Raw genomic sequence first — 21,446 nt, forward strand, 5'->3', positions numbered from 1 at the left:
TTTTGAGGAGCTGGCATGTCCACCAGATAGGACATATAGCAGATATCTTATATATTCTGAGAGAGTAGGTGGAGCTGTATTACTATACCACATTTCAGTTTCCTATGTGGTGTAATTTTTGAGATATTGGAAGATGAAAATGGAAGAAAAATAAGGACGCACAAAAATCGACACATACCCACCTCACTAAATTGTCCATATCTCAAAAATGTACAGTATGCCAATTGAATAATCACAAAACAATTGGTTAGATAATCTGAATTTTTTGAGACCGAAGTGTGTGGGATGTCCTGAAAATTAGTTGAAATGACATGTACGCCCCAATTCCTAAACCCACCACAATGACGTTAGACAAGACAAGCAGAAATAAAAGATGGTTGGATGGATGGGTCACAAGCAGAGTATGGAAAATTATCTGTATATTTGGGTCTCTTGAAGTTGTCTTTAAAATTTTTGATTGACATTTGGTTTCAAATGTGCAAATAAAGGAAGAAAACAAATTTAATTCAGTGCCACAAAATTACTAAAACAGAAAAGTAGAGAGATGAATGAAGAATATCTTCCCTCTCATCCCAAATTAACCTACTATAGTGCTATTAACCAACAATATTAGTTACCGTACCACATGTGTAAAATGATGCAATGCAATGGAAATACTTCCATCATCCAATTATTTAGCATGACTGTAGAAGTGTTTTGGAGGATGGGTGTGTTGTCATTTTTGGTGTGTGTTTCTCTTGATTTTGTAATCTGAATTAAACTGAGTGGTTATTCATGTAAACATCATGCTATTTGTTAGCTCAGTGGATATGAAGCTATGTCCATGGACCTTGTAGTGTGAGGTTCTCCAACAGCATTTAAAGCTACTGGAGATGATCACTTTTTTTATAAATCCATAGTGTAAGCCTCATAGATCAATTAATCAAAGATTGTTTGCTCAGAAAAAAAAGCTGGATGCATAGAAGGGTTTTTACTTCATTTCTACTGTGATTTGTTGTGTTTGCACCAAAAACTCTGCCTAAGTGACTTCCCAACACATTTCTGGTGTTTTCATTGAAAGTTGTTACTGTACCTGAAGGTGGTAGAACACAGACATGAATATTGAAGAACAGTCATGTGGAGACAGGGCCATCAATGAGGTGGAATAAAGGGGAGAGATTTTTGGGGCCCATCCATAAAGTCAGCAAAATGATGGTCCATTGTTCTATGAATCTGTGATAACCACATTTATTTATTCATCTGAATAATATCCACTGTTATCCATGAAGTCTATGGTGAAAAGAGGTTAAAAGTGACAATAATTGGTCAACATATGTGACATTAGGTGGAAAAAATAGTGGGAAGGGTTTAAAAGTAACGTGAATGTATTGAAATTGAGCAAAAATTGCAGAAAAGTTGCAGGAAAAGGGTAAAAATGGGCTGAAATTGTTCAAAAAATATTCTTGGTTTTTTGAAAGCATCTGGCGAGACCCTCCCAGTGTCTCACGACCGACCCCAAGGTTGAGAACCACTGGTCTACGGGACTCCACATCCCACAATACAATGCGTGAAATTGTTTCAATTAAACCTTTTACATTTGTTCTTCGAGCAACTGATCTTTGATTTATTGATCTATGAGTCTCACACAATGGATTTATCTGATGGGAAAAAAATGATTATCTCCAGCAGCTTTAACTAACAAAGCAGTAAAAAAAGGAGTTCTATAACATATTAATACATGTTTGTCATTGCTCACTTTGTGTTTTATGTGCGTTTGTGCTAGCTGTGTTGGCAGGTCAAAGAAGTCAGTCATTGTCCTGCATGTGGCTGCCTTCTCTGAACCCATGCTGCCTGATGTCATTCTTCTCTTGTGCCCTCCCCCCTGTTGTTACCTGTGTCTCTGTTTAATCCGATCTCCTTGTTTGGGCTCTAATAGCGGATGTTGTTCAGTCTCATGGTGGTGTCTTCATGGACAGTTCGTACCCCTCCTCCCCTGTAACGGGCCCCCTCTGGCGGGGCCAGCGGAGGGCCAGTGAGGTCAGCATTGCCAGCCAGGTCTCAGGAATGGCAGACAGTTACACTGCCACCAACATAGCCAACAGTAAGTGTTCTCACTCCCGACCGCTTTTCTTTCTCACCAACACTTTATCAGATACTTCCCCAACGAAACGTTTCCTTCATTTATCTCTCCCTGACGTCACTCAAACACCCCCCTCACCCTAAAGCCCAACCCCAGCAGGCAGGTACACGTGAAACAAGCTCCACCCCCCCTCAGGGCAACACGTGGAAGGTGCTTCTTCTTTTTTTAAATTCATGTATAAATTCAACTGCAGATAAGATGGAAGATGTGAGGAATTATGAAGGTAGATATGTTGCAAAATGAGAGTGTTTGTAGAATGTGATGTGAGCTTGTGTATAAAGAAATGCACACATAAGTGAAATGAATTTCATAGGTAGACAAGAGATAATAAGGAAGGCTATAGCAGTAACTTAAAAAGGTAAGAAATGTTGAGGTTTCAAGTATATGCAACACTTTTTTTCTCCTAATTTGTGCAATTGTTTTTAATTTCCATTAAATTTTACAGAAAATGCACCTTGCATTTATATATCATATCATATATAACATACCACTGCAACATTTAAAAACATTTGTTTCAGTGAAAATAAACATTTAAAGATGGTTATTTAACAATAAAACTTTATCAGTAGTATTTAACTTTAACTTTAACTAACTACATCTCTCATATGTATTTATCTTTGTGAGTTTGAATCCTGGAAAGTAAATCAGATTTTAGTAGAATAGAGCTCCAGAGGGCCCTTCAAATGGTCCACGCGGGCTACCTGGTGCTCGCAGACACCGTGTTGGTGACCCCTTTTATAGACTGATATTTACACAAATAAAATAACAGCTGCAAACTTGTAATCCAGCATTTACTCACATGTTTTTTTATTATCCGTGCCTATTATCTGCCACTACAGAATCTGCGCTGCTTGAGTTTTGCAACACATTTTGCAGAGGTTGGGAATCAAAGTATTTAGTATTTAAGGCACCGACATTATCCAGGTAGTGTCTATATTTGTAATTAATAATTTGGAGAAATATTGTCAATCTTTTTCTACGAGCATGGGAAAAGTGCCAACCCCTGCAAATATTGTAGGGTTTCATTGAATTTGTCTATTTGCCATTTAGGTGAATAATTGTAAAATTCTACTTCCAAATAATTTTATTGAAGTGTATTATTTTGCATAGATTCCAATTTTATGTTTAGATTTAAAATGACTCCCAATTTATGCTTAATTTCCATAAATAATTCCCATAAAAAAATTCTATTTTTTGAATATTGCCAAAATTCCTGAGTTTAAGTTCTCGTGGAAATTTGCTAGATATTTTATGCCCCTTTGCAACCTTACTGAGATATTCACCACTAAATTATTTGGTCTTTTACACTGTTTTCTCAGCCATTTTTACTTTCCCGTGCAGGCCGATTTGGATGTTTCAAAGGGACGGATTTAGCCCCCGGGCCTTGAGTTTGACACGTGCTGTAGAGGTAGAGATTTTTAGAAAAGTAGTTTGTAATCAGATTGTAGAAGTTGTAACCGCTTGTTTTGGTTGTAAACGATAAGTTTTCAGCTGTCATTTTATTTGTGTAAATATCAGTCTACGCATTTGTGAATATTTTTTTCTGCAACTTCACTTTCAGGTCACGCGTGTGTGATTATTTTCTTTGGGTTTAAATTTGAACTCTACAGGTTCATCATTTGTGAGATGAAATGAATTTCACGTGTGTGGAAGTAAACATTTTTACATACAAGTTCACGTTTTTTTCCTTCAAGCTCTCCTATTATGCAACATATATACCTTTAGAAAGAATAGCCAGTTTAGCACCACTTTTCTCTGTGTGTCCCAGTGTGTAAATGTAAATGCAATGACATGGGCTGCATTTATCTGATACTGTACTGCATGACATGTGGACACCTGCCCTCCTCTGCCATGTGTGCATCGTCCACTCCCTACAACAGTGTTTACTGAGATAATCTCTGTTTCCTCTTCGTTTTGTCGTCTTTCAAAGTCGGTCCTCATCCTCACGCTGTCACTCAGGTTATCTGGACATTTATCTGTAAATCATATTCCTGTCTTGAAAGCTGTAGCTGCTCTTTTACAAACCCAAGAGGCCGTAAACTAATAAAAACTGTATTTCTACTCCTGCATCAGCAGATCAGCCAAACCAAACACAAAGCCTAACCCTGACTTTTGTTCCTGATTGTTATTGTGAGCATTTTTTAAAAATGGCCCACGCACTTTGGTCTAAAAAATTCAGAAACTTTTACCAATTGTTTCATGATTATTCAATAAACACACTGTATATTTTTAGTTTGATTGGATGAACACTTTTTGAGATATGGACAATTTAGTGAGGGGGGTATGTGTTGATTTTTGCTCATCCTTATTTTTGTTCCATTTTCAGCTTCCAGTATCTCAAGAACTCCATCACATAAGAAACTGAAATTTGGCATAGTAATACGGCTCCACCTACTCTCTCAGAATAGACAAAAACTGAATAAAGAACAAATGATTATAAAACACAGAGGCTAGCTACAATGTCCTCATGTAAAGGATTTTCAATATCGGCGAGTGGTGAAAAAGCCCCAAAGTTGGGGTCCGAAATAAAAATGGAAAATTTGCAAATAGAAAAATTGTTTTATATCCCAAGAAAGACTAATCTTTATACTTTTACTGTATCAGATGTTTTCTTACATTACCACATGCAGTTGTGAGCCAATGAAAATAGTAAGAAAAAAGAATTTTTTCGGATTTGAAGAGCGTGTCACCCAACAACCAATGTATGTATGTGACTAATCATTAGTGATGTGAACAGTCTATGTACATAGCTCTAAGCTGATCAAATTACAGGAAGCTGAGGCATATGCTAAGTTGTTTACTGAAGGCCCAAACATGTTCCAGACCCAAATACACAAACCTTTTTTTAATTTTGAGGAGCTGGCATGTCCACCAGATAGGAGGTATAGCAGATATTTTTGTGTTTTCTGAGAGAGTAGGTGGAGCTGTATTACTATACCACATTTCAGTTTCCTATGTGATGTAGTTCCTGAGATATTGGAAGCTGAAAATGGAAGAAAAATAAGGACGGACGACAATCGACATACTGTACCCCCCTCACTAAATTGGCCATTTCTCATAAAGTATTCATCCAATCAAAAACTAAAAAATTACAGAGTGCCCATTGAATAATCGCAAACAATTGGTCAAAATCTCTGAATTTTTTTAGACCAAAGTGTGTGGGATGTCCTGAAAATTAGTTGAAATTACATAAAATGACCTTTCTCTTACTTGTGTCCTGTGTATGTTGTATTGCTGGTTCTCAAACTGAGGTGATCATGAGGCAGGAAATGAGGTCCATAATAGGGAGAATATTACTAACATGAGAATGTTTTGTATCATGTTTGTATCTTGTTTCTCTTCATCTCGTCCTGTAGCCGACTCGTGCGACAATAACCAAACCAAAACATTAGGTCTTTTGTCCCAACTCGCCCTCTCGTCACAAAACAAATTCTTCCTGAAAAGTCCTCCCAAGTCTCGAAAAAAGCGAGGCGAAGTCGCCGAGGCAGCAGATGTTCCTGATGCAGAAGCGGTGATGGAGCTGAACAGTGACACAGATGTTAGTGACGGCCTGAGTCCCATAGAGAAGCACCAGAACTGCCTGTCAGCGGGGCTGGAGTGTGCTATAAGTGATCTGGTGTCTCTGGACTCCCAGGCTGAAGTGGACCAAGGTACTCATTTTAAACAGAAGATTTCTGAATTCAGCATCGGGTGGCAGGTCTTTTCTCTCTACTGAAACTCACGGGTGCTCTATGGAAAAGACTTTTTGCCTACTTTATGAATGTAGTCATTGGCAGGGATGAGGAATGTCACCAATCTTGATCTTGCGCTTTGTATTTCAATCTCTAACCTGCTCAATTTCTCATAAATAACTATCTTGTTTAATCATAGCTCCGTACTAACCCTCTCCTCCTTTTTTCTGCGATAATCCAGCCCTTGTTTTTTCAAAGCCTTCCTCTTCTTCTGTAGAGCTTCTAGGGTTCCTGGTGATTGTTCCATCTTTTTACAGATGGGTTGCACAAGGATGTGGCATTATACTCACCCTAATCTCACGCTCTCAGATTTATCTCATATCAAACCCACCTTCTTTATCCCACTTCATCAGTTGCAGCACGTTGGTGGGGAACAAAGCGGCTAGACTTTGCTCTTTACTGCCCCGACGCTCTCACCGCGTTCCCTACGGTTGCTCTGCCGCACCTTTTCCACGCGTCGTACTGGGAGTCCACGGACGTCGTGTCTTTTCTCCTGAGACAGGTGAGTTAGCTGCATCACACCTGGTCACTCAGGGCCTGGTAGAGCCCGAAATATAACAAGACCAGAATTGTTATTCAAAAAAATCTAGGAAAAACCAGAAATTATGTGACCAAAGTGCTGAGCCCAAAACATGAAAAAGTGACCAAAAACGTCAAGGTTCTATAAAAGTATAAAAGGCTTTATATATATATATATATATATATATATATATATATATCCTACACACACATATTTACGCATATGCATTTGCGTATGATACTACTCTCTACATTGAAGCAATAAGCCCTTTAATCCATAAATCATTGACTCACTCTATAATGCAATACAGTTATTATACTATTAGGGGAAAAATGTTTTGCCTGCCCCATAATGTGTAAAAACTTTTTGCCTTTTTTATATATATGTGTGTATATATATATATGAAGGTAAGAAAAAAAAGTTACCAAAAATGTCACATATACACAATCAATAAGCCCTTTAATCCATCAATTATTCACTCACTCTATGATGTAATATAATTATTATACTATTAGGCGAAAATAATTTGCCTGCCCCATAGTGTAATACCAAAAACTTTTTCATTACTTTTTGGATCTTATTACATTTATTTTTATAACAATTTCGTTCTTGTTACATTTCGGGTTGTTGTTTGGCTCTAATATGGCCTCTTCACGTATTACTGAAGATTAATCTGTGAAATATAACCATTTAGGTCATGAGGCACGATAACTCCAGTATTCTAGAGCTCGATGGGAAAGAAGTGTCTGAGTTCACTCCCTCAAAGCCACGAGAAAAGTGGCTACGCAAGAGGACGCATGTTAAGATCAGGGTGGGTGTTTTATTTATTTTTATTTTTATTTAAATGCCATTTGAGGTGCAAAGGTTTGTTTGAAATGCTGTACAAGTAAAGTTTGATTTGATTTAGCTGAATATAGAGGGTTTTCACGGCGCGTCATCAACCCGGAAGTCGCCATTTTGGAGATAAGCAGCAGGTTTACAAACAGCACACACAAACAAAAAAATCCTGAATTTTGAGAGGAAATGGTGAACTATTGCTGTGTTTTTGGCTGTATTAATCAGTCAGACCGTGAAAAACATGGAGTTTTATAGACTGCCAAAAGTTATAACAGATCAGGGAGTCTGTCTGTCTGCATTTTATAGTCAGTAGTTCTACATCAGGAGAGCAGTGACATGAGACTAGCTCATCGTTGTTGCACCAGTTGTTACTGATGTATATGCAAACACTGCCGCCCTCATCTCCCGTCTTACATTTAAATCCAGCTTCAGGTTCAGTTTGATCTCCGGGGAGCGGACATTAGAACGCAGGATGGAAGGAAGAAGCGTTCTCTGAGGATTAGCTTTTAGCTTGGTTGCTAGCCCCGCTCCTGCTTCAGATCACACCGCTTACGTCTCCTCCGCTGGCGGACACCGCTGGTACGAGGCTCCGCTGCTTCCTAGGCCGCTGGATGTAGTCGGCGTGGCAATCCGAGGATCGAGGTCCAGAGTAGTCACATCTAACGGACTATAACTGTTTGATTTCCCTAAATCTAAGATTGCCTGGTGGTCGTATACTATTTTAGAGTAACTACGCTGTAGGTTCACTGTGAAATTATTAGAACAGTCTGAGTTATCTGCTGATATATATTGATTGCTAACGCGAGCCTCTGCAGCCGCAGTCGACCTTCAAATTTCTACAACTTTTAAGGTCTTCCGCTGTGTATTGGCTTGGTGAAATCCAGGTAGTGGATGATATCAGGATACATAAAAGACGGAAGACTCTCCGGGTCGTCGGTGATCCAAAAAGAGGAAGCCGACTGTATGGATCTGCACCACTAATAAAAAAGTGTCTTTTCCAAATATCGTGCCAAATTCCTGCAGACCAAGTCCTTCCCTGCATGCCTTTGCATCTATAATGCTTTTTGAGGAGCTTTTCTGTAATTTATTCATCGCAGACTACACCCCCGTGAGCCTCCAACATGTAGTGTCATCATCCGCTTACCTCCAACATGGCCGCGCATCCGGGTTACTGCCCAGAAAGTGACATCAGTGAAAACCATCTATATGTCAGTCTTCTTAAAACTCGCCACTTGGGTTCCATTTAAAGCTGCTGGAGACAATAATTTTTTATCCGATAAAGACATACTGTAGGCCTCATGGATGAATTAATCAACGATCATTTGCTCAAAAAAAAAGACGCAAAAGGTTGAAATTGCTGCGTCAAAGTTTGTTTTGAGCTCCACTTTACATTTTTGGGAAATATATTGCATTGTGGGATGTGGAGCTCCATAGATGGATACAAAGAAGTGTTGTTACTTAATTCTTACTGTGGTTTCTTGTGTTTTTTCACCAAACAAGAAAGACATTTTTTGTTCTTGTCACTTTGGCAGAGTTTTTGGGGCAAACACAAGAAATCACATTAAGAATTAAATCAAAACATTTCCCTGTATTTGTCTACAGGACTCCACATCCCACAATGCAATGCACAAAAAATTTTCGACAATTTCATTAAATGTCAATCCTAACCATTCACATCTATTTTTGAGCAAATGATTTTCAATTTATTGATTTATGAGGCCTACACTATGGCTGTGTTCAAAAGAGCACAATGACAGACTACACTACAAACTCAATGAGTACATACTGTCCCACTGAAGTATACTTCCAACTTTCCCAAGATGCATTTGGAACCTACAACAACAAAACCTGAATCACGTAGAGGCTAAATATCTCTGTTGATTCTCCACCTTTGAAAGTTTATGAAAACATTTGAAGTGAGAAAGTGACCAAGTAGAATATCAACATGTGCTCATTTGATTAATAAAACTCACGTATACACATTTCATTCTGACATTTCAGAGATTTTCGGAGACCCACCATTGTGCTACTGACTAAACTTCCAGTTCACTTCAAAACAAGAGCCCTTTTTACAAAAGTGTTCAAAACCAGTTGAAGCCGGTCCCAGGACGATTTTACGTTCCGCTCGCAATGCATCATGAGGTGGTTGAGTATGACTAGTGTCCCCACCGTACATACTTCAAAAATGTCCCCATATAGTATACACATCCGGTAATTTCTCGCAAACTCGATCTTTTCATACTATCTATTGTGAACACACTACATACTCATTTTAACGTCATACTTAGTATGAGTAGTACGTTAGTGTGACATTTACATATTTACGGCATATGTTTTTATTTGATTAAAAAATTGACGTCTCCAGCAGCTTTAATATAACCTTTTATAAATTAACAGAAAACATCCCAAACTGCAATATGCCAAAACTTTTGTGTTCACGATGGATTTCAAAACAAACTTTTGAGCATCAATTTCAATCTTCCACCTCTTTTCATTCAACGTCTCTTGTGGCTTTAGGAAAAGATTATTTTCATAAGATGATAAAGAAGAAAGCGTTGCACACTGGACAGAATGTCACTCTTTTGCCAGTGAAAATTGGTGCTCAGAGCCAATAAAGAGTTTTCAACTTTCTTAAGAATGCCACATTTATTCCTTTTTTTCCTGTCCACCCTTTGATAGAACGTGACTGCAAACCACCGAGTGAACGATGCTGTGTTCACTGAAGACGGTCAGCAGGTGGTGACAGGTCGCTTTATGTACGGCCCTCTGGACATGGTGACACTCGCTGGAGAGAAGGTGAACAATCGTCTTCTCTTCCATACCAGACCCCAGTAGAGCCTGTTTGTGTGTGTGAGTGAGCTTGGTGAGAATCATGTATGTTTTAGGTGGACCTTCACATCATGACCCAGCCTCCATCTGGAGAATGGATCTACTTCAACACTGAAGTGACCAACAGCAGTGGTCGGGTCTCATTTCAAGTCCCAGAGGACAAACGCCTTGGCATTGGAGTTTACCCAGTTAAAATGGTCGTAAGGTGAGGTGAACTGGCTCCTGTGGTTTATTTCCTCTCTTTAGCCCTCATTTATCATCATAACAGGTGCAAATTTGAGTTCACATTTAGTTGTACGACGGGACCAACTTGTGAATTATGAAACATTTTTATCTGACCAATCTCAGCGTAGAAATGATTGGGTGTTGATAAATGCGGCAGCTGAATTTGATCGTCATTAACTTGTTACGTCCTCCTATTTTGGAGGCCCCGCCCACTGAGGTCAAACAAGAAAATACACTTTTTTTCCAGATGAAAATTGGCAACTTCACATCTGAGGTGGAGCAAAACAAAGATGTGCTTTTTGAACATGTGAAAACTGGAATTAAAGAAGCACATTTAAACGCTCTGTGGAAAAGGATCAGCTACTGTGCAGGTGACGTCTGCCCCCCTGTGTGCACAGAGAACAACTTCACAACAGAGATCCTGGAGACACACATGGATATGATATTTATATTGGCCTCAGTTGTTTGCGCGCTTTAGGCAATAAATAAAACATTAAAACAAATTAACAATACCCTTAAAAATGCCTTAAAGGGCCTATATCATGCTAAATCAACTTTTTGAGCTTTTAACCTTGTTACAATGTTGTTACCTTTGTTGTAACCTTGTTACAATTCCTTATCAAAAACACCCCTAAAGTGTTATTGGGCTTCTTTCCTGCATCTCTCAGAAATCCTCACTAATCCTGCCTCTAAGTTGCTGCTCTGCCCTCTTCTGAAAAACGAGCGGAAAAACTTTTTTGACTTCACTTAAGTCTGAACCGCCCCCTCCAGGAAGTGCCTGCTGCTGAGCCGTTCCATTTTTAGTATTGGTATTGCCATTGACTTGATCTGAAGTGTTTGTGACCTAATGCGACGCAGCGGTTGGACAAAACAAATGATTATCACCTTAAATTCATTATTCCTGTTGTTAATAGAGTTGAGGAGGGCAAGAAAGTGACTTAGCAGCTCCGGTTAGTGAAGCAACTGAATTACTCAACGCTGCTGCTGCTGTGATTAACACACAGCTTGAAGTGCTGAGATAATAGCCTTTAAATAGTCATGTGTTTTACTGTAATGTGCAGTTTTTGGCTGAAAACAATGACAAAAGTGTTTGGATAGCACAAAAAAAATCACTTTGGTGATCAATGATATGCCTGGCTGCAGCGAGGCATGAAGTCAGCGTCTTCAGACACGCCCACTCATGAATATGCATAAGTAGGCTCCAAACCAGCCCGTTTTTAGAACTGCTCAGAAAGTCACTTTTCAGAGGCTAAAACTCTGGAAAACAGGCAAGTTTGGGAAAATAAACCTCAAATACTGTTGTTGGGGTTTTTAGAACAAATGGAGATGGGTGAAAAATAGCATGATATAGGACCTTTAAAATGACTAAATGTTGTCCATTCCTTGTTAATTATTCCTTCAGCCGATTTTACCTATAATTCATCATATTACTGCATAAATACTGCAGCGTATTTGTAAAAGTTTGTATGGAGGACATACTGTATCTCCAACACAGAGCATAGCAGCGCGTTCCGTCCGTGTGTGTGTGTGTGTGTGTGTGTGTGTGTGTGTGTGTGTGTGTGTGTGTGTGTGTGTGTGTGTGTGTGTGTGTGTGTGTGTGTGTGTGTGTGTGTGTGTGTGTGTGTGTGTGTGTGTGTGTGTGGTGAACCTATGCTCTACTGCTTGGTAGCAAAGTGTATTAGCTGGGTTATACAGTGTTCCGTAAAAGAAAAACTAAAAAAGTGGTATCAGTGATAATGTAAACCTTTGTCTAATTTGTTTAAATAATTTGTTTTGATCTTGTGCTTAAAGACAGTTGAGGCTTGTTTAATATTTAATTTTCAGTCTCGGTCAGATTTTGCTGCTGTACCATAAATCCACTCAGATTATTGTACACGCCCTGATGTGAGATCTGATCGTAGCGTACGCTCACGTCACACCTGATAAATATCGAAGCTAGTGTGAATGTGGTCGAATGAACTGTTGATAAATGAGGGCCCTTGTGTATCCTACCTCACAGTTTTCTTTCGGGTCTGTTTTTGCATCTCTTTAGGGGTGACCACACATTTGCGGACAGCTACCTGACAGTCGTCCCTCGGGGCACAGAGTTTGTTGTTTTTAGCATCGATGGCTCGTTTGCTGCGAGTGTGTCCATCATGGGCAGTGATCCCAAAGTGCGGGCAGGGGCCGTGGACGTGGTCAGGTACCGCGCTCCCTTCCTTCACCAGGTTTCCATCCTGTGTTCTTAATGTCATCATTAAGTGTTGTGCTGTGTCTCCTCACTGCAGACACTGGCAGGATTTAGGTTATTTGATCATCTATGTGACCGGACGTCCAGACATGCAGAAGCAGCGCGTGGTCGCCTGGTTGTCTCAGCACAACTTTCCCCATGGTATCGTGTCGTTCTGTGACGGGCTGGTCCACGACCCGCTCAGACACAAGGCCAACTTCCTCAAGAGTCTCACAGAGGTCAGAATGGGCATCTGTGCACTTTTATATCTGCAGCAATGAGCATTTTTCACAACATTTCCGCAAAGTATCAAAACTGACGCAAGGGACCATTCTGACGCTAACTGGTGCAACACACACTTACAGTATAATGAAGTCAGATTTTAGGGAAATAAAAAGGTTTTGTTTTTCTAAACTATAAAGCAATTGAAGGCATCAAACAGGTATGAAAGAATAGAGTGTTTGCTTCTGTTGTGTTAAATAATATCTTGAGTTAGGAAAAGTTTAGAAAAGTCAAAATATTGCATAAGTTCAACACTGACTAAGGCTCTGTTGTAAATGTCAAACTAATGTACTATTCATACTAAGTCTGACGTCAAAATTAGTATGTAGTTTGTTTACATGAGATAGTATGGACAGATTTAGTACACAAGAAATACCCTTATGTATACTATATGTGGACATTTTCTCAGTATGCACGGTGGGCACACTAGTCATACTAGTCAAGCGGAATGTAAAACAGTCCTGGACCGGCTTCAAGCTAAAAATCAAACATTCCCTTTTCAAAATAAAAGCATCTCTTTTTGTTTTCCATTCATTTTTAACTATTTTGTAAATAGGGCTCTTGTTTTGAAGTCAACCGGAAGTTTAGTCAGTCGCACAATGGAGGGTCTCTGAAAATGAGTGAAATGTCGGAATGAAATGTGTTTACGTGAGTTTTATGGATGAAATGAGCACATGTTGATATTCTACTTAGTCACTTTCTCACTTAAAATGTTTTCAGAACTTTTAAAGGTGGAGAATCAACGGTGATATTTAGCCTCGGTGTGATTCAGGTTTTTATCGTTGTAGGTTCCAAATGAATCTTGGGAAACTTGGAAGTATACTTCAATGGGAACACTCATCACCCTAATCATACTAGTATATAGTAGACAGTATTTACTTATTGAGTGTGTAGTGTGTGTGTAGTATGTTAGTATGCAATTTCGAACACAGTCATAGTCTCCAGCTCCAGGAGAGTGGCACAAATAATGGCATCTTTTGATTAGGTAAAAAGGATCACCTGACTAAAATTTTTTTTATCACCATATGAATTTATTTACAACTATTGGACTAAATAAAGATAGCATGGGCATTTCAGGACCACTTTTACTTACTTTATTCCTTAGATGCAGTCGGTACATACAGGGTAGTGTTCTAGGGTTAATGAAGTTGAACAATAGTAGATCAGTGCTGGTATCTACTGGTTCTAACCCAACACTTCTCCTCATTTCAGGCTCACATGAAGATTTTTGCCGGCTACGGCTCAACCAAAGATATTTCCGTCTACACCTCCATTGGCCTCTCGCCCTCCCAAATATACATAGTAGGCAGACCGTCGAAGAAGATGCAGCACCAGTGCCAGGTATTGTTTAATCACTTCAAACATCTCCCGAGTCGTCACAGCAACAGTTCTGCATCACAGACGGAGGTGGTGGGGATTGATAATAATGTGACAAATCAATCAATAGTTCTTGTTGAGAAAGATTATTATTAATCTGGATACAGTGGAAACAGAAACTATAAAAAATAGTTATATTGTGAACCTGTTTATATTGTAGGGAACATATTATATACATAAATGTAATTGGAGTCTAAAGCCACAAAAAACACCACTTTAAAAAGAAAATAGACTAATATAAGACCTCTTTACCCTTATTTGAGTCATTCTGTCTTGTGCAACTTGTGGTGATGACGCACTGGTGACGACATAATACAAGATGGCGGCGGCCCGGACTACAGCCGATACTATGTAATAAAAGCCTTAAAAGACATGGATATAATGAAAAGAGTGGATGGACAGAGGCATAAACATGCAGACACACACAGACACACGGACTTACTAAACACACACGGACCTCGGTAAACAGAACAGGCTTCACCAGCCGGCTGGCACTAGGACCCAGAGGCGGAGTAAGTGCGTCCCTGTTGTTAGAGCTACTGTCTTTACCAGGGAGATAATATTTATTCATGGTGATTGTTTTCTGGAGTTTTAATGGGATTTTTACCGGTGATTAGTTCATATCTCCCTTGCGCTCCGCGTTCCAAACTGACACGTAGCCAGACACACACACACACACACACACACACACACGAGTGTGTCACACACGTCACTCAGTCACATTAAGGAAGGTTGTGGCCATTACACGGGGTGGATTAAAAAATGAATAAAGGATTGTTTTATCCCGTTCTTCTCCGTGTTATTATCACATTATAAAAAAAAGTTTAAAAATAGCAGGAATTAGTGCTGGTCTCGAACGGTCTTGAGAGAAATTCTCGAGTCCGAGACAAGACCGAGACCTTTAAAATTTGGTCTCGAGACCAAGACCGGTCTCGACTACCACAACACTAGTGTGTGTGCTTGCCTGTTGCCATGACGACAGTGTGCGTGATTGCTGTGTGTTGCTGCTGAGCTGTCACTGCATGGAGTTTGCTTTTTTTTTTTCTGGCTCTGCCATGATATGTTTTATATTGAGTTTGAGAAAAATGAATTAATAGACAACCGTGAGCAGCCACGGGGCTGGTCATAATATAGCATTAGTTTGTATTGGGCTGCCATAAAGCAGTACGTCTTGCCACCGGGTCGGAGGCAGGGAAAGTTGCAAGTGCGATTTTCTGTCCAGAGACAGCAGGGGGAGATGAAAGACCCCCCAATCACCCCATAACCACTTATATTGCCCTCACAGGGACTATGAGAAAGATTTATTAAGGTGAAAAAGTTCCTTAGATCTGTTTTAAAGCAATGTAGATTAATTAAAAATTACTTATTTAAACAACTAGTATTTATTCTGCTTAAAAAGTGTAACATTCCCCGTGTCTCCCTTTGTTCCTCCCACAGTTCATCACAGAGGGGTATGCGGCTCATTTGTCCCAGCTGGAGTACAACCAGCGGTCCCGACCCGCCAAGTCCAGCAGCGCTCGCATGGTCCTACGCAAGGGCAGCTTCGGCCTCGGGGCCAACAGCGACTTCCTGAGGAAGAGGAACCACCTGTTGCGCACCATCTCCTCTCAGCCGGCCCCCAGCTCCCCGACCGGCAGCGTGCACAACCGACCCGAGCGCACGCAGAGCCAGTCTGACAGCGAGCGGCTGGAGCGGGAACGGCTGGAGCGCAGCCACTCCCAGAGCCACACCCACAACCAGGGGGCCACGAGGAGCATGAGCATCACGGCCTCCTGCTGGGGCCGCACCAGCAGCACCAAGCTGGAACATGGAGTGTTCAGTCCCAAATGAGCTGAGAGGGACCACCAGGTGGACCAGGGAATATTGGACATGGTTGGGTGAAGAAAAACAGGGAAAATCAGACGCTAAAAACTACTCAACAAGCCTTTATAGAAGCTCTTTCACTAAAAACACTGAAAGAGATTCAGGGAGTCTTTCTACCGCTATGTACAGAACAGATGTTCCAGCTGCTGGAACCAGGTCCATGGACTGAGACTCTGCTGTGATGACTCATGGTTCGTGGTCAGTGAGCAGAACTGAAGGCCAACTGGACCTCCAGAACATTCCTGATCCATCTTTTAATGATAAACATTGTTTCTGTCACAATGATAAACTCCCAAAGACTCAGGACTTCCCACCGTTGATTGAAAGATTTTTACTCCAAACGATCCAGTTTGGTTCTTGTAGCGTAGCCTCAAGATGCAGACGATCTACCACTGAACGTGAGAAATGACCCTTTAACTGTATGTGGTGCCCAATGTAAAAACATGGTCACTGTTTCATAGACGATGTATGATGTATTTAACACATTTTTCTCACATTTAGCTCATTTTTTCTTTAATTTGAGACATAAATTCATGTATAACAGCACGTTCTATATCATTTTTTAAAATGTGTAAACATAAAAAATAAATATAAATATAAATGTTAAATATAAATGTAAATTTAAATGTAAATCTGAATGTTAAATCGGTGTTAAGCTAAATGTTAGAATAGAAATTGTACAAAGTGGGCTGGACATTTAACATTTACATTTAGAATTACCATTTACCATGGGACTTCGAATGTAAATGAGCGTTTAGCTAAATCCGGTGTATTTACAACTTTGGCTGTACATTAATACACACTGTCCCACTCAAATAAACAAATAAATAAAAATTCAACATTTTGATTTAGAATTGACATTTCGATTTACATTTAACATTTAGATTTAACATTCACATTTTGAATTAGCATTTATAATTAGCATTTAGATTCAACATTTAGATTTACATTTACATTTAGATTTAGATTCAACATTTAGATTCAACATTCACATTTTGAATCAACATTAACATTTACATTAACATTTACATTTAAAATTAACATTTACATTTAGATTTAACTTTAACATTTAGATTTACCATTTACATTTAAAATTTACATCTGTATTTAAATTTAACATTTAGATGTATTTTTCATGTGTCCACATTTGTAACAATGATATAGAACATGCTATTTTACATGAATTTCTGTCTCAAATGAAGGAAAAATGAGCTAAATGTTCTAAAAATGGCGGCTATGAAACATTGACCATGTTTTACATCGACTGTAACTGCAGCTGAAACTGCTTGGGTTTATTTCCTTGAAAGCATTTCTTCAAAGCGCTGCACTCTGTATAAAATAATCGGCTTCATATGGTAAAAAGCCCTTTGATGTACAGTTAATGTGCCAAAGCTAAAAGTAGACGAATGTGACGAGGGAATTATTTAGCTGTACAAAGAGGAGGAAACGGTTTGTAAATAGTTGTTCTATGGTCGGGGTGTGCGGTCCGCCGTCCACTGACTTCAAGTGTCTTCTTCACTGTTGGGGGTTAAAAACTCATTCGGGACATGGGGGTCGATGATAATTGTTATTTAAAGATTATAGATATTTTAAAACGTATTGATTTGGTGAACAGACGTGTTTTCAGTTTGTCTTTAGCTGGTTTGTAAACTCGTTTCACTCGAGCCAAAACTTGGAGATTTTGGCCTGACTTTGTTGCATTTTTATTTTCTTAGAAGTCACCAGAGTTTCCAACAGAATTAATATATTGTCTCATATATATATATATGTATATACATAGACACACACACACACACACATATAAATATATATATATATATAGTAAGTTTCTTCGTACCTATTTTGGTATTGGGTTTTCTCTCTACTGTGTAAATAAGGCGTTGAATGTGCTTCTAGAAACGTTCCTTAAGTCAGTGGTTCTCAACCTTAGGGTCAGGAAGAAACTAAAAATACATTTTTGAACAATTTGAGCCAATTTTTGCCGATTTTTATCCTTTTTTCTGCAACTTCACCAAACTTGCCATATTTTAACCTTTTTTCATCACTTTTTCTTGCCATTTTTTTGCTCCTTTTAATGCATTTTTGCTACATTACTCCCATTTTTGCCACTTCTCCATCAAATTTAAATGGCTTTTCTGCACGTTTTTCACTTTCAAGACATTTTTAGTATTCCTTTCTATCACTTTTCCACATTAACAATTTTTCATGCCCATTATTTGCCTATTTAAAGTAACTGTTACTACTTTTAAATGACATTACCCCCTCCAAACATTTTCTTCACTTTTAAGCCAATATTGCCACTTGTTGTGCACATTTTTCCACTTTCAAGACATTTTCAGCACTTATAAACCCTTTCCACCACTTTTCCACCTATTGTTGCATGTGTTGACCCATTATTGTCACTTTTAACTTCTTTCATCATATTTCATATTCACGATTTGTCATGCCCATTATTTGTCGGTTTAAACTGTTTAACACTAATTTGCAATTTCTGTGGTTTTTAAAATCCCATTTCACCACCTTTTCCACCAATTTTTACACATTTTATTTCTGATTAAAACAAGGATTTACATCTTTAAGATGACTATATGCTATGGCACAAATAATAACAATAATCCTGGATAACAGTGGATATTATTCAGATGAATAAATAAATGTGGTTGTCACAGATTCATAGAACAATGGACCATCATTTTGCTGACTTTATGGATGGACCCCAAAAATCTCTTCCCTTTATTCCCCCTAATTGGTGGTCCTGTCTCCACATGACTGTTCTTCAATGTTCATGTCTGTGTTCAACCACCTTCAGCTACAGTGGGGGTCCCCGCTTTCTGGAACCTTTATTTTGGAGGGTCGTGGTCGGAAAAGGTTGAGAACCATTGATTTATCTGTTCTGCCGCTCCTTTAGAGGCGGAGCCTGTGCACATCCTGTATGTATCATATTCTGCTCAGACTACAAACAAGAGCTGAGACTTACTTTCTGCTGTTTGCCATTTGTTTCTTAAGAAGGGTGAAACATTTCGTGACCTGTTCATTTGGATAATGTTTTTATTCGACTCTGAATAGGTTTGCACAAAGCTGACGACTATGGACCAACACGGACTCAGATGTAAAGGGGAAACGTGCAATATGAAGCCATTACCACCATTACCACCACCACCATCATCATCATTAGACGGGTCAGACTGTTGAGGACACGCTGACAATCAGACCAGCAGGACCAACCACACACCGGTGGGACTTTGCTGATGAAGGCCGTACAGACGCACACGTACACAGTCCAAACATGGTTTTGTTCTCACAATAAAAGTGCCATTGAGCCAATGACGGTGTGGAACGGCTCAACAGCTGTAGATGTTTGTTCTCATCATTGGATTCACTGAAGACTTCAAAACTTGTTACGTCATTTAAGACTGCCAACAATTTTAGTTTTTGCCTCAAAGTTACAATAAAAAATGAGTTTTTGACAGACGAGTGTTTAATGATGGTCACCTCTGATTAGGGCTGGACGATATGGAGCCGTTTTTTATCAAACGGCGATATTAATCTAACTCAATAAAGTCTCACCAGAAAGACAATTCTAGATTAAATTTGATGGTGAAAAATGCCACACAGACACATTTATTACCAAACAGCTGCACAATATGTGCAACTTTTGTCTTTTTCTCCTGTAAGGGACAGCACCTGTGAGTGAGTTCTGCAGTGTGGCTCGTTTAGATGAAGGTCTGGGTTAGGACCTTCATCTGGGTGCTGTTTTGAGAAGTGGTGAAAGGAGTGTTTTAATAAAAAATAAGCTATAAAATAAAAAATATATCAATATAGGTGATGATGTAATTTTCTATATCCTCAAAATAGAAAACTCGACATATTGAATCTTGATATATTGCCCAGGCCTACCTCTGATAAGATCATTGGGCTGTATATTGGAGCTAATTCTTCATAGGGGAGTCGTAATACAACTTTTTTTTACTTCAAACAGTAGAAAAAAACTCAAAATTATTACAAAATCCTTAAATTTTCCTCAATTTATGACATAACATTTCCCTTGATTAAATAAAAATTGATTCCAAAATCTAGGAAATTAAAGCGAAGCACCTGTTGAGACTGATATCTATCAAGGTTTTCTACATATTTTGTATTTTATGTTTACATAGAAGTGCAAACTATGGCACAATAATGTTGAAATTACTTATTTTTCCCACATAAAATCTGTGGCCCACTTTAGATCAAACTGCTCTGTATTTGGCTCCTGAACTAAAATAAGTTTGACGCCCCTGGTCTACAAAGAAGTGCTGGACCAAAGTCTGGAATGAACTGCTTGTATGATAATCCATAATTCAATACTTGGGGTTGTTTTTGCTGATATTGGACCAATATCACTATCGGATCAGGACTCCTTTAATTCTCCAATCCGCATTTTGTTGAAAGTTGCAATGAAAAATAAGCTGTTTTTAATATTTATGGGTAACGAAAGGATAAAGAACTCATCTGATCTAGTGAGAACCACGTGAAGTAACCTAAAGTCTCTTATTTTTTCATTACCGTAGAATATTTTTGCCACATACTGATATTGCAGCTTTGAGTATTGGCACGAAGCATACATACATTTATTATTTATTTGTAGTGTGTAATGTTAGAAAAGGCTTGATCAAGTGATATTACTCAGTAGGTGTGTGAAAAACTTACCCATTTATTATTTACCAATGGGTTTCATACATTTTTACTTTAAGTGTAAGAAGATTCTACAATTAAATAAATACATTTAAAAAATGTATTATAAAACTAAAAAAATAACCCCAATTAACAATCAAAAAAAATATTGTGAAAATCCAAGTCTGGTCCTTTAGAGCAGGGGTTCTCAACTGGTCTCACCCTGGGACCCACATTTTGCCATGGTTATTAAATCGTGACCCACTTTTTTTTTTTTTTCCTTTTTTTTTGTAATTCAACCAACCAAATTTTGTTTTTTTTTTTTTTTTTTTTTTAAATCAAAATTGTTAAAAACACACATATATAATCTTTTTAAAAACATGAATCTATAAATTTTCCAGTGCAACATGTCTGTCAAAACAAAAGTTTCTTTCAAAATAAAAGTTCAACATGGAGACTTGGGCTGGGCGATACAGATCTCTATATTTTTTCTCAAAATGGCGACATACGATATAAATCTTGATAATTCTAAATCAAATAAAGTCTGACCAGAAAGACAATTCTGGGTTTAATTTGCTACAGCAAAATGTCACACACACATTTATTAACAAACAGCTGAACTATTTGTGTCGCTTTTGTCTTTTTCTCCTCTAAGGGACAGCACGTGTGAGTGAGTTCTGTAGTGTGGCTTGTTTAGTGGAAGGTCTGGGTTAGGACGCACTCAGTAATCCATCTAACTATGTTTTTCATGTTCTGAAAAGTAATGAAAGCAGAGACTCCTAAAACGAGTATTTTGATACAAAA

General features: G+C 38.7%; 1 protein-coding gene across 11 annotated transcripts in view; it reads left to right on the forward strand.

The window, feature by feature from the left end:
• Positions 1–19,464, forward strand: part of LOC114469240 (membrane-associated phosphatidylinositol transfer protein 2-like) — a 108,691-nt gene extending 89,227 nt beyond the window's left edge. For 6 of the 11 annotated variants that reach the window (XM_028456531.1, XM_028456529.1, XM_028456535.1 and 3 more), the window contains 10 exons: positions 1,916–2,080; positions 5,476–5,769; positions 6,204–6,352; positions 7,065–7,181; positions 9,887–10,003; positions 10,093–10,241; positions 12,294–12,443; positions 12,529–12,709; positions 13,965–14,093; positions 15,567–16,905. In XM_028456531.1, the coding sequence (XP_028312332.1) occupies positions 1,916–2,080; positions 5,476–5,769; positions 6,204–6,352; positions 7,065–7,181; positions 9,887–10,003; positions 10,093–10,241; positions 12,294–12,443; positions 12,529–12,709; positions 13,965–14,093; positions 15,567–15,959 (1,844 nt within the window). In that variant the 3' untranslated portion in view covers positions 15,960–16,905. Of the gene's footprint in view, positions 1–1,915; positions 2,081–5,475; positions 5,770–6,203; positions 6,353–7,064; positions 7,182–9,886; positions 10,004–10,092; positions 10,242–12,293; positions 12,444–12,528; positions 12,710–13,964; positions 14,094–15,566; positions 16,906–19,058 lie in introns of those variants that run through there. The other 5 variants (XR_003674741.1, XM_028456539.1, XM_028456536.1 and 2 more) reach the window with 5 other exon arrangements.
• The last annotated feature ends 1,982 nt before the right edge of the window (positions 19,465–21,446 follow it).

Source organism: Gouania willdenowi, chromosome 9, assembly GCF_900634775.1.
Source record: "Gouania willdenowi chromosome 9, fGouWil2.1, whole genome shotgun sequence".
Classification (NCBI taxonomy): Eukaryota; Metazoa; Chordata; class Actinopteri; order Blenniiformes; family Gobiesocidae; genus Gouania; species Gouania willdenowi.